At 46.2% G+C, this 14,259-nt stretch overlaps 1 protein-coding gene across 2 annotated transcripts in view; it reads left to right on the forward strand.

Annotated features, from left to right (window-relative positions):
* The window catches only part of Ntrk2 (neurotrophic receptor tyrosine kinase 2), a 305,892-nt gene that overhangs the window by 28,110 nt on the left and 263,523 nt on the right, over positions 1-14,259 (forward strand). For both annotated transcript variants that reach the window (XM_050144116.1, XM_050144117.1), the window contains exons 3-6: positions 6,844-6,918; positions 7,028-7,099; positions 11,193-11,261; positions 13,877-14,031. In XM_050144116.1, coding sequence (XP_050000073.1) covers positions 6,844-6,918; positions 7,028-7,099; positions 11,193-11,261; positions 13,877-14,031 — 371 coding nt within the window. The remainder of the gene's footprint in view (positions 1-6,843; positions 6,919-7,027; positions 7,100-11,192; positions 11,262-13,876; positions 14,032-14,259) is intronic.

Consider the following 14,259-nt stretch of genomic DNA (forward strand, 5'->3'; position numbering starts at 1 on the left):
CCAGGAACCCTTCAGTTCAAAGCCTTTCCTAGGGAGTTTTCTGAATGCTACCACCTTCATTTCTCAAAACCCACCTTCTTGTTAAGCCCGCAGGGAGGAAATTCTTTACCCTCAGGAAAACATCTTCGTAAAGGCCTACAACGTGAAGTTGAGACGGGAGAGCACCAGAGACAGTGTAAGGGACACTATAGAAGGCGCTTGTATTTGAGTTGTCTGCCGCCTTTCAAGGCTTGACATCAACGCCCTTCCTCCAGCCAAGCTGTCCGTCACTCATATGTACGTATGTACATATGTGCATTGTCAGTCTGTCCTGTGGCTCCTTCCTTGTCTCTGGTGCGTACATCTCTGCCAAGACCCTTCTATGTGTAGCTTATCAAGCCCTGTGGAAGGGAGGCCTGCCCATCTGAGAGTATCCACTCTCCTCTCTCAAGCAGAGTGGCTAGAGCCCATTTTCAACCTCAGATTCCTTCAGCAGACTCCTGCCTGAGACTGTGTATTCGGAGGCTAGTAAATAGTCATCTGTTATCATTAAAAATAAATAGGTAGTTGTTTTGAATCAGTTGTATGTTAGTAATACAATTTCACTTAAAATTTTTTTAAATTAAATTTGTTTTATGTATGTGAGAGCTGTGTTTGCATGTTTACAACAAGTGTAGCACACGTGGACCAGGTGCCTACAGAGACCAGAAGACACCTTCAGACCCTGGCCTGGAGATGGTTGCGACTATGCAGGTGCTGGGAATCAGCCTCAGGTCCTCTGCAGCCGCAGCAGGCGCTGTCAGCTGCTGAGTTGTCTCTCCAGACCCTAAAGTCACTTTCAGATCGAATAAATTCTCCTTTTGAAATGGCCACCCGCTCTGTTTGCTTTGCTTCCTTGACTTCTCCTCGACTTGCTTTGTTATCTGTCAGATCTTTGTTCAGCCTTCCTGCACACCGCCGAGCAAGTGTGTCTAACTTCTCCAAATGGACTGTGTCTGTCTGTCTACACTGAGAGAGACATTTCGTGGACATTTACTCTCTGCTGGGGAATGGCCATATATATGACAAACCGGGCACCCTGCCTTTGGGGAGTTAACAGTTCAGCTGGGGGTGTCAGGTGGGACATAGAAATATAACACCGCCTCTCTAAGTCTTAAATCACACTTTAGAGTGCAGTGAGCGCTCGCCATGGGTGGGAAGGGCAGTTTGGGTGTTGCCCCTGCTGCTTACGGAGTGCTACAGACCTGGAGCCTCTCCGAATAGATCTTGGTGAATTTTCCGATAGCCCAATCTATGGGATCTGATTTTTAGGGCTGCAGAATATAGTTGGGGTGCAGCGGAGAAGTGAGAAAGAGTGGCAAGAACAAGGCTCACGTATAAGGGCCCGAAATGTGACCTGGGCTTGAGGAAGGAGGAAGGTTTGTTGCGGGCACGCTGAGAGGGTGGAGGCCAGCAGTGCCAGTGGTGACTTCTGAAGGGTTGTTGATGTGGAGGAGGGGTGAGAGTCCAGAGGGCTCTTTAACTGTTTGTCCGGTCTCTCACAGTGATTACAAGGTGGCTGTTAGCCTGCCTTCACGAAGAAAGTCACCCTTTGCAGGGCAGTGGGAGGAAGCCTGGATTTTTTCTGTGAAGAAACTGTTCTGTTGGCCGGCCTCCTGTGAAGTTCTGTGGGGCAGGGTTGGAAGGAGGCCCTGAGCCAGAAAGGCCCCGGGTCCGGAACTTTCTAGAATCCTAGGCCAGGGTCAGAGAAGCTGGGGGTTGTCATGGAGAAAGCTCTCACAGTCCTCGGTCAAATTCCTGGCCTTTTCTATGCTTCCTTGGGAGCGAAGGCCCTCTCTGAGGCAGAGACCTACTGTTCTTAAAGATCCCTTGGGGCCCCACAGTCTTCCCAGGAGCACTGGGGAGAGGTCTCAGGGTAGACTTGCTGGCTGAGGAGGGTCTGTCCAGGAGACGGCTGAACCCCAAAACCTTTGGTAGCTAGGTGTAAGTCGCCAGTAGGTAGGGCAAGGCGTTTGTCTTCTGTTTCTGCCTAGAAGCTCTGGGCCCTGACTGACAGGGGATCATCTGCGGACCTAGAAACCTGAGCTCAACTGGGTGGGCCTGCTGAGGCCTGGAGAAGCCCCGGCCCAGACTTCCTACAGTCATTTGACTCTGTGGCTATCTCTGGTTCTCCTCCCTACCCCTGTTTCTTTTCCTTCCTTCTTTCTCTTCCCTCCACCCAGTCCTCTCCCCTTTCCATTCCCCCTGGTGAAGCAAAAGTGCCCACGAGATAACTTCTGCTCCCTGGTTAAGAATCAATGCTGCATCTTTCGACTCTTCTCTTGCAAACCTTTTCTCCTTATAAAAAGAAATAGAATTTCAATTCCACCAGATAAACCATTTAACACTTTGTCCTTTCTCCCTTTTTCGCCTCAGTTTCCTACACTTTGCACGTGTACTGCAAACACTGGCAATACCGTTAAGCTTTTAAGTAAATTATTTTGTATGTATATATCAGTACATAATTTTGATGCTTTTATAACTTTGCGTAGAGATCTCTTTCTGCTTAGATACAGTTCAATTATGTATTTAGTATATTTTGCTTTTTAAAGTTCCTGATATCTTTATGGGTGCACATTTTCTAGCTTTTGATTCTATTGTAATATCCTCTTGATTGTCTTAAAATTCCTCCTCCTAGTCTTTAGATAAACTCTCCCTATATAACTCAGGGTAGTTTTGAACTGGAAGCCACCTCCTTCCCGAGTGCTGGAATCCCAAGAAAGCAACAACACACCGCCCACATGAGCAATTCTGCATCTGCTCTCTTGTGCTTACGTGTAAGAATTTCCCTTGGGTGATGCCTACAAGTAGGATGGTTGGACCTTGAATGGTACCAGTTTCTAGTTTTGCAGAATGCTGGCACTGTGCCCTTTAGAGCAATTATTCTAGGTCACACCCTTCCCAACGGTGTGAGGAAATTCCCCATGTTGTTAGCCACGAGTCAGTGCCAGATATTAGATACCTGATCAACCTAGTGAGGATGGAGAGACAGGGCAGCATTGTTTTTGTTTGTGGGTTTCAGAATCCTAGGGGTGAGCAGTTTCCCATGCGGCTCCTGGCCATTCTCGCTTTCCTCTGTGGCTTGCCTGTTAGCCTCACTGGCTTCCCTTATACTTAGGATTCCTCACTTGGTGGCAACTAAGCAGAATCCCCTTTCTCTCTCTCTTTTTTTTAGACTTTTTTATTTTTACTTTATGTGTGTGAGTGTTTTTTTGCCTGCATGGATGTCTGGGCTCCAGGTGCATGCAGTACTCACAGAGGCCAGAAGAGGGCACTAGATGCCCTGAAATGGAGTTCCAGACAGTTGTAGGCCAGGATGTGGGTGCTGGGAATTGAGCCTGAGTCTTCAGCAACAACAGTCTGTGCTCTTGGCTGTGGAGCCATCTCCTCAGGCCCAAACAGAGTTTCTTAGGGGTATATGGCAGGAATTATATGTAGCTACCAGCAGGTTGTGGACTTCTGGGCTTAGATAAGAACGAGGAGCAACCTTGGGGTCAGTTTCCTCTGAACAGAGCTGTGTTCCCAGCATCCCTTTCTTCACACTCCACGGCCATTTCTAATAATGTTGCATGGCCTTTGAGTGGTTTTCAGAAAAACCCATCTGCTATTAGATCCAAGAATAATCATCTTTCACTGGCCCGCTTGCTTTCTCATGAGTAGACAAGCTTGGTCTTCTTGTTTTCGTAAGGATTTGCAACCAAAAACCTTAAAAACAAAAATATAACTCTGCTCACAAGTCTGTATTTTTTGTTTTGTTTTTGTTTGTCTGTTTTGCCTTGTTTGAGACAGGTTCTCACTATGCAGCTCTAACTGTCCTGGAACTCACTCTGTAGACCAGACTGGTCTCAGACTCACAGAGATCCACCTTCCCCAAGTGCTGGGATTAAAGGTGTGCACCACCATGCCCAGCGAAGTGGATGCTTTTTACACCTCAATTCTTCACCTCGCTGGCATCTCGTCTCTGCTCTCTTTCTGCTCCTTGTGCTTTTCTGAGCACCACTGGGTCATGTATAATCTAAGTATCGGGTTAAAGTGAAATAAACGTCTAAACACGGCACGAACAACTCAAAGAAAGGCTGAAGTAAAGATAAATGTTTCGGCCCTGGATGCTGCTTAGATACCCACCTGGTGTGGTGGGCGTTTGTCTTCTCGGGTGGATTCAGCGGTGATCCCTGTGGAAAGGAAAGAAAACGTAGAATGTAGTGGGGTTCTCACCCCGCCCATGGCATTGGTCTCCCTGGCCTGGTAGAGGCGGGACGAAGACCCACTGCAGCTGAGGGTTCAGAAGGACCACACGGGCTACCTCGGGTACACACTGGCAGGTGAGCTTGTCTGCTGCTCCAGCGGCGACTCCAGAGAAGCCTCCCTCACCGATTCTTCTTTTCCTGCTGCTGTACAGAAAGAAGATGCTAAAAATACTCATCAGGTCTGGGATCCAGGCCTCAGTGCAGCTTACTCACCGGCAAGAATGAGGTCACTGTGGTCTTACTGAAAACGTTAGTGCGATGAAATTCTTGGAAAAATGTCTCCAAAATGTGATGATTTTGAAACATTTCATAAAAACTTGATGTCAAAAATGGAGCATTCGGTTCAAGTCTTAATATATTTCCTTGATCTGTGGCAGATGGGAGGGGGAAGGGATTGCCATTAGCGACTTCACTCTCTCCTGTCTTGTGTCCTGTGAAGAGGCTCATCTTGGGTTAGGAATCTGGAGCTTGAGAAGTGGTTGACCTCTGTTTTGGAGGATGGGTTTTTGATGTTGTGTTCGTATGGCTCCTTTTAAAATGATTTTGATATTGGTGTAACTTATATACTCAGTCATTCAATTTTAATTTTAATGTGCCCTAATTATGCTTCCCCTTTCTTCTTATGGATGTGTGTGTGTGTGTGTGTGTGTGAAGTGTGTGCATCTGTGTGTGTTCTATCTGTACATATGTGTAAGGGCATACTTACCTCTGTGTGCTTGTGTGCAGGCCAGAGCTCAACTTTGGACATCCTTCTCTATTGCCTATGGGATTTGCTCATCTCTATACCTGTAGAATTAGGGTTACAGGTGCATACCCCCAAATTCTATGTGGGTTCTGGAGACAAACGCAGTTTCTCATGCCTGCACAACAAGTTCTTTACCCTCCCCTCAGCCCTTGTTTGTCCAAGTTCTTACCATCCATCTTATTGTTGTCTTCTCTCCGTTGGGTAGAGACCCAGAAATACTGGGGGCTCTTGGGTCTCATTATTCAATACATTTATTCCATTTTAACTCATTGTTAATAGAAGAGTTGTATGTTTGACTTTATGGTATTAATTAAAATGTTATGCATCTTAATGTTTTTCAAAAATGACGAAGTAAAATTTACCCAATCATAGCTTCTGTAGTACTTTTGTAACTGCAGCTGTTTCCTATCTATCCTCCCATCATCCGTCCATCCATCCATCCATCCATCCATCCATACACAAGCCAGCTATCATCCATCATCCCATTCATCCATCCATCCATCTACCTACCAGTATCCTCCAATTCATCATCATCCACCCATCTGTCTGTCTATCTATCTATCTATCTATCTATCTATCTATCTATCTATCTATCTATCCATCCTCTGTGTACTACCTCCTTTGCTTAAGGATAACCTAGGAACTATGGTGCATATTATGAATTATAGAATCAGTTCTGTTTTCAAAGACGCTGTGACCTAAGGCTATAGAGATGGGTTCTTACACAGCTGTCATACAAAACAGAGCACAAAAACCTCCAGGATAGTAATTATAATAGCTGCATGTTTGCACTATTGGTGACTTTATCGATTGCACATGACAGAAGTCCAGATCAAACTAGTTTAATAATATCTAGCTTTAGAAATGGCTAGATTCAAAGAGCCAAGTGGTAGTTGGATGGGACTGTCCCTTTCTATGTCTCATTAGCTCACTTGTTGTTGACTTCATTTTTGGACAGCCCTTTTCTTGTGGTGGATTTGCCCATCGGAAGCCCTAGGATGGTGTTATTCTTCCTTTATGAGTCCAGAGGATGAGAAAGACCCAACACCTCTCTCCCAAGATTCATAGTGTTAAATCTTAAGGATTAGTTCCACTGGTCTCCCTGAGGTCACGTGCACATCTCTCAGCCAATCATCATGGCCAAGGGACTATTATTCTCTGTCATTAGCAAGAGTCCTTAGCTAACTCCTATATTTAGAAGCCTTGTGGGCTGCGGAGGAAGGACAATCTCCTACAGGGCCACCTGGGGCTTGTGGAATGTGGTTCATCAAAGGAGCTATTGGACTTGGTGCTGACACAGGCAGGAGAGAATGCTGGCCAAGAGAAGAACAGGAGGGAGAAGTGGGGGGTGGCGGGAATGTGCTTCAAGTTTTAGAAGGGGGAAATGACTGTGTCTCCTGGAATGCGCAGAAACATGCATGCGACCTTTCTTCTACTTCCGGAAGCGTCCCGCCTTCGCCCAGTGGTGGTGCCTTTACAAGGGAAGGGGGACTAAAATTTTTAGGCAGGAAAGTGACACACAATGAGACCCTTGGTGAGCTGGCCAGGGATGGTGAAATCCAGTCATTTTAACTATTGCCTTCCCTGGGAAGAAAGGACTGGGGCTGGATCTAGGGGTAGCTGGAGGAATGGGGGTGATATGATCAAAATAAATTGGACCAAATTCTCAAAGAACCAATGATGCCAAAGGAAGACTGTAGCTATTGTGTTGCATAGAGGTGTTGCGTAGGGGACTCCTTGGCCACCTTGGTAAGGTGACATGGAAATTACCCATCATTCCATGTGAGCGTCAGCATTCTGAGTCACCCATATTTCCTTTCTGCTCTGTTGCAGTTTCATCGCAAATCAGAAAAGGTTAGAGATCATCAACGAAGATGATGTGGAAGCTTATGTGGGGCTGAAAAACCTGTGAGTACTCACTGCGTCCTTACTTCAGACTCTTCTTGTCTTCTGCTGTGCTCAGGCAGGCAGCTTGCTGGTTAGTTCTAACGTGAATGCCATTATGTGTTTTCTGTAGGACAATCGTGGATTCCGGATTAAAATTTGTGGCGTACAAAGCCTTTCTGAAAAACAGCAACCTGCAGCACGTGTGAGTAGCCAGCCATTTGTCCAGTATTTTCTCACCCTTGTTTGTCTTTCTCCTTAGCCAGCCCCAGCCTTCCCTTTGGTAGTTAGCGTCGCCCTGATAGCAGCTTAGGAGCGTTAACTTTGATTGTGTTTGATTTCAGAATGGCTTTGGGGGTGCTTAGAACAGCCTGTTCATTCCCTTTTGTGAATTTCTGGGCCATTTCCATCTTGGACAGAGCTTTGGGCCAACGGCAAGGACTCTGATGTGAAAACGATGTCCTTGTACAAAGGTCTTGATTCTTTTCTTTGGAATAAGACACACTCCCTGGAAGACATCAAGCTAAGTAATCAAGATGCTGACTTGGCCTTGGATGGCTTAAGGAAATAAAAATTACTTATGCTTTTTCCCTTATAGTAGGACCATTTGAGCCTTCATTTTCTCAGCGGCATGTGCCATGGACTGATAAAAGCAGAGGAAAGGAAATCAATCACCGACTATGCTAACGGTCCAGATGACTCTTAGTGGTAGGAGCTGCTTTGCCCCGAGTCATGTTGGCATTTTGTTGACTGGAATCCATTGAAAATGCGCAAATAAGAGTTATTATGTGGTTTTCTGGTAAGCCCCTCACTGCTACCAGTTAAGTCAACAAATTCTGCGCTTCCTGAGATAGCCTATCAAACTGATGACCCTCAAGACAAAAATGTCATGGTCCCTCCCCCAATTCGGATTCCCTCACACTGTGAGCTTTGGGTGGAACCAGTCTTTTGCTGGAGGGCTGTCCTCAGAGTTCTTGCTGACCAAAGTCTCTTACATTTCACGGTTAGTTGGCCTTTTACCCGCTGGATCTCACCTGGGCATTTTCCTTGCACAGAGCCATGTCTGTATCCCCAGTTCACAGACAAAAACCCAGTCTGCGGGAGCTGTATGACTTACCTGCGGGCCAGCTCTTCACCGTGTTCCTAAGACAGGAATAAGGAGATAAACTCTCTGCCATCACTATGGTCTTGTAACATCTGCCCCTTCCCCCTCCCCGGGAAAACAGTTCCCAGGCTGGTTTCCATGCCGGTTACTAAAGAATTCATTGTCTTGGATCAGACTGCCTGGGTGCTCTGTGGAGATGTGTTGATTTTACTGAAGACCTTAATTTCATAAAGTCATTATCATGAGTTCATATTTTATATGTGACAGGAATAATGAAGTCACTTTCTAAGATGTAAGACATTCTGCAAAACCGGAATAAAACTCTGGGCACATTTTAAAACACTTATTTTTTTTCTTGAAACACTTACTGCCAGCCCGTCCGGATTGGTTTGTTGGGGGCAAACCTGATGTGTTGGTGGCCCTCGGCGGCACAGGCGCGACGGCAGGGTGAGGATGGAAAAATGTCCCACTGCCGCCTCTCAGAAGTAATTAATGACCTTGACAGCGAAGTTTTCGAATTTTCATTACAGATGACCTTAGACCCAAATCGCTCAGCAACTTCATTGTGTGTTGTCTGATTCCTCGGGGGGATTGATGCTCCCATTATAGTATGAACAGAGGGCCATGGCTAATTGTGATTCTATTGATAGCCCCGTGTGTCTTTCTTTTGTGTGTTGCTATGTGAGAAAACAATTTTAATGGTGTTCTTGCTTGCATAGCCATAAAGTTATGTGTCTGCTCCTGCCTCTTGATGTGGTCTTAAGATAGGACACTAAAAAGAGGTAGATATTCTATATAGCTTCCTTACTAGCCTACAAGCCAGGAGCCAATAATTGGTCTAACTTCAAAACCTCTATTGATTTGTGTAGCTATTGTCAAGCAGTAGGACCCAGTGACATTAGGCCAGTATTTAGGCAGTCACAAAGAGTGGAGAGATGCCAGCGAGCCTCGGGCTTTCACTTGGAGAAAGGGGCTTTTCCTAGCCACAGAATGAAGCTAGCCTGTCTTGGAGGATGGTAGGGATGGAGAGGGGAGTCAGTTCTAGCATCTGCCTTCTGTCCCAGCTTCTGCTTGGGACTCAGGACCCTGGGGACCAGCTTGTTTTCCCTGGATTTCCTGAATGCAAATTGCACTGACCCCAGTTCTCAACACAGTGGGCTGCAAGTGACTAATGAAGAGCTGTGTTCTAAAGGTGTCTCTCCCCAGCCCTAGGCTGGCCTGACAACCCTTCTTAGCTCCCCTCCTAAGACATATGAAAAAGATGGGGCTATGGCCCTCCGGGCTTTGAGAAGCTTCAGAGGGGAACCCTGGCTCACCCTTGCCTCAGTTTGCCTAGTCCATGTTCGCCTCACACAGTGACCTCTCAGAGCTCCTCTCTGAATGTATGTCTAGGTGCCTTTAACTGCTGCCCAGACCCTAAACCCAAAGGGACTGTGAGAAAAGCCAGCCTGCGTGTTTTCCAGGGGCTTTGCCGAGGTGCTAATTGTGCTCTTAACGAAGTTTTACAATCAAACAGTGAGAGGATTGTTGATTCTCTTTTCTTCCTTCTTCCTCCTTTTTGGCTTTTGGCCCCATTCCTAAGTATGCTTCATAAAACTCATCTTGTTCTTTGGCTGTAACCCTGCGCTGCACTGTGCTGCTGGCAGCCCAATAGAGCAGCTGCTTCCAGGGAGGGCAGCATGGAGCTGACGGGGGAGGCTGCTCTGCAGGGCAGCCTGGAGCGGATAGGGACTCTTTCCCATTCCTCCCTTCGCTTCCTCTCGCTCCTGGTCTTCGCCTCTTTTTCTCTCTTCTTCTCCTCCACAGCTCCATCCTCACCTCCCTCTCCCTTCTTTCCTCCTCTCTGTTTTTATTTATCTTGGGAGAGAAGAATGGATTTTTTTTTCTTTTTCCACTTTTTTAGAAGGATTGGGAATTGTGATGAATATGAACATATCTGAGCCTAAAAGGCATAGACTTTTTTGATGTGATGGGCTCCACCAAAGCCATTCTCAGTTCATGTTCCAAAAGGAAAGCCTTATATGGGCATGTCTTCCGACTTCCTGGTGGATTATACTTTGATGTGGGCTACCATTTCCTGGGGATAAGCACATTGCTCTCCTGTGAATGGAGAAGATGCAAGCTTAGAAGGCACAAGGGCATCCTGCATCAGTCTGGGTTCAGGTGGGTGGGATCTCTGTGAAGGAGGTTCACCGGATGCTCATACGCACCCTTGAGTTCTGAGAAACCACATTCACCATTCCCCAGCTGGCTAGTTCTAGCTCTGGATTCCACTCCTGGGTTTCCCTGGCTCTCTAAGAGGCCTGTTCACATGGACCAGAGCACTTCCACGGAGACACCCTTGGACTAACACAGCATTCTGGCCTCAGGGTTGCTGTCACTGTCAGACCGTATATCTCATAACTTGAAGTGAAATTTAAACAGTCAACAAACTCAGCTACCAGGATGATGGCTGGGAATTTCTCATCCCAGTGATCGTGGCACACATTACCGAAAATGCCCACCTGCCTGAGAAACACACATATTTGGAACACACCGGGAAATTCATTAGGTTTGGTTTTTTATTTTTTATTTTTTGTTTTTCACCCTGAATAGGGCAACTTTCCATTGGTTTATGTAAATCTGAATATGTCATATTTCTGGGGAGCTCAAGATAGAGCCCTCCTGGAGTTCCTTGCTCATGAAGGCCCTGTGCAAACGGTCTCATGAGGACAGTTCAGTCAGGTGTGCTCTTCCCTGGAAAGGCTGTTTAAATTCTATGTCTTTTCCAAGTTTTATTTGCCACATACTTTAAAATGTTCAAGATGCTTTATAGCTGTAAAGTTTTTCTGTTCTCGTGAGCTTGTGATGTTATATTTTATTACATAGTTCCCAACTTAATGTTCAAACTGTCAGGATCTCCACTAGGCTTAGGACTGGACCGCCAGTCAATTTGTGAAGCATAAGCTCTTGTGAAACAAAGATATTAAAAATAGACTTGCGAGGCACCCACCCTTCCGTAGCCGCGTAGAAACTGCGAGAGAGGCAGGGAACCCAGGAAGTTGGCTTTCTAGGTAAAGACACCATGGGTTCTAAGGAACATGTGTACCCAATCCAAGAAAATTACATTTTGAAAACAAAGTATTTATTTGAACACATCATTTTAAAACCACAACCTTTTAAATTCACATTTAATGTATCTTATTTCTCGCAGGAATTTCACACGAAACAAGCTGACGAGTTTGTCGAGGAAGCATTTCCGCCACCTTGACTTGTCTGAGCTGTAAGTAATGATTTTGTTGGACATTTGGGAGAAAATTTTCAAAAGATAGGATAATTGGTATTCTTTAAAAAATGAGTACCATTGCAAGTTTGTGTTGCATCAAAACTCTTGAAAAATGATTTCTCTAGTTTTGCCCCAGTTGGGTGATTAAAATCTCAATCTCAATTATATGTCATTATGATCAGCTGAATGCTGTTTTTACATAAATAATTTATTTTCTAATAGAGGGAAAAGAGAAAAAAACAGCAGGGAGTTTTGTGTTAAAGTGGCTTTATATTTTATGTCTTCTGGCTCCTGTTTTATCCAAACCCTAAAATAAAGCAAGTTCATCATGGAGGAAATTGCAGCGGATAAAACCCTTCCAGCTTTGTCAGTCTCAGCCCAGCAAAAGCTTGGGTGTAGCCAACTGTGGAAGAGAGACCGTTCTCCACCCCTGCCATCTCTGGGAGCTTTTCTCTGAGGTCCACCACAGTGCTCAATATTTATCCTTATGTTCCAGTCTCCTCTTCTGTAAATGATAGGGAAAACACTGAGATGTGTTGATGGCTGACAGCCAACACCTCAGATGATTCTTGGTGTAATCACCATGACGCAAATATGAAGGCCGCCATTGCTGTGGGCAGGGGCTTGAGTGATGCCCAAGGCAAGCCCAGGGCTGGAAGGACAGACCTTAGAGGGTAGGAAGAAGCATTAGCTTCAACCACTTAGAAACATGTTTATATAAAATCTCAAATATTCAACACTCAATACTTTCTTCTAACTCTTTTGAAATATAAATTACTGTTTGATACAGTAGGCCTACTCTACTGTGGAACGCTGTGACTTCCTCTGCCTAGCTGTGGTTTTGTACCTGATCCAGCCTCCATTGCCCTTCCCGCCACCCTTCCCAGCTTCCAGTTACCACTGCCCTATGCTTTATGCCTAGGAGACCAGCTTACTTTGCCCCACCTGTGAGTGAGGACGTGCGCTGTGTGCCTTTTTCTCACACAGCAAGAGACGTGACCCTCTCAGAGGCAGGTATGGGACACAGGGCAAGGCCCTCCACGTAAAGGCCTTGGGTGCCACTGCGTAATGTTTCCTGGATGAACGGAAAATCAGAGTTCTGCTTTCCAGTTCATGCTTCAGCATCCTGCGAGCTGCTTGCTCACAGCAAATCATTCACCAGGTGCCGATGGTGTGTAGGCTACCTGTCAGAACAAAAGGAGAAAATTCCGTCTAGGATGCCATCCCTTAGTGGGAGAGGTGGGTGCCCAGGCCACCCAGGGCAGATAACATGTGAAGAGAGGAGAGAGTCAGCTCTCTGCCGGTGCTGTGCAGCCATGTGAGCATCCTGGGTTCCTAATTGAAGATCCCTGCCTTTCCCCCCCCCCCCCATTTGGCTTATTTGATTACAGCCTCATTTTAGAAAGACGTTGGCTATTTGTGTACTCGGAACTCTAGGAACTGTCTTGGGTGCCAATTGGGTGTCTTGCAGCCAATGGTGGGTCTTTTCTGCCTGCTATTCCATGCCGTATAACATCAAATCCTGTTTGGATGTTGGCAGAATATTTGGAGATGAGTGAGCAGATAGAAATTAAGCCAGTCCACCGTGACCACATTTCCCCTTCACCCCCCAAGAAACTCGCAGGAAAGTCTCCAGGGACCTCTGAGATTCTTAGAGCACAATCAGAAAACCACAGGAGTAAACGATGCTGCAAAGCCAGGTCCCATCCTCAGGAAATCTTAAGCATTGTGGTTAGCGCCAGGCAGCATCTATGTAACGATTGAAAAAGGCCTCATTTAAAGGTTCATTATCATAAATGGAATTCATCTTAAATAGGCCGCAGAGCATTATAAATAGCATTAAAGATTTTCCCTGTGGTTTTTGTTTTCCTCTTGACCACTTCCTCTTTCACCCACTGTAGTACATAAGCATCCAGACAGCATGGCTGAGGTCTAGCACACCCTCCGGCAGCAGGCTGCACAGCTCAGCCTGGGGAGTCCAGCGTATCATCCCCGGAAACCCTCACTGGGTTGAAGATGTGCATATGTGTTCTCTACCTTCCTTCTGCCCAGTTTAGCTCTTAACCATCTTGCATGAATGAAAAGGACTCTGGTTGCATAATGCAGAAAGGCCAGAGAGACAGCCTCCTGGTTCCTGCACCTCAGCCTTGGATCCCGATAGCTCTAATTTCATTTTAAATGGAGACAAAATGGTTCTACTTGGCCCACTGAAGTGAGAACTCTTAAGTATCTCACTTGGTCAGAAACAGATGTATTAATGCTTCTAAAAGATTATCACTGACAGCTTCACTTACGTACGGAAGCAGCCCCCTCCCCCTCGTGAGATGCCCTGCCATAGCTGTGTGCTGTTCGGATCTGTTTTCCTGCATGCTCTGCAAAGTTCTGCATTTCTTCGCTATCTTTAGCGTCTGCAGTGTTTGCACAGAACAGCAGCACAGTAGTTTTAGATCCCGGGACGAATAAGAAGCACTGTCACGCCACGAAGGTGGCCATGCCGTTCATGGCGGTGAAGGAGGCGGCGAAGACGCTTTCCTCCTGTGGTCAGTTCACAAATACCAGCGAAGCCGAAACTTGTGTGGAGCCTGATGGGGTTGCATTTCTGTCCCATGCAGGGTCCTGGTGGGCAATCCATTCACGTGTTCCTGCGACATTATGTGGATCAAGACTCTCCAAGAGACGAAGGGCAGCCCAGACACGCAGGACTTGTACTGCCTCAATGAAAGCAGCAAGAACACGCCCCTGGCAAACCTGCAGATCCCCAACTGTGGTAATTTATTTTAGATCAATGGGTTCTGGGGTAAATTAATTATTCTAATTGCCTTGGTATGGTAGTGAGTCTGGGGAGAAAACCACTACCCGGCTTCACAGAGTGTTGTGGGTGTGTCTGGTGAATCAGACGTTTACAGGCAGTGCGGGGAAGCCAGCCTGGAGCAACTTCAGTGAATATTCTTTCAAAGTAGAACACCGCTTCCGAATGGCTGATGTTAAAGAACAC

The sequence above is a fragment of the Alexandromys fortis genome, unplaced genomic scaffold (assembly GCF_014885135.2).
Source record: "Alexandromys fortis isolate MF-2015 unplaced genomic scaffold, M_Fortis_MF-2015_v1.1 scaffold_1, whole genome shotgun sequence".
NCBI classification, from domain to species: Eukaryota; Metazoa; Chordata; class Mammalia; order Rodentia; family Cricetidae; genus Alexandromys; species Alexandromys fortis.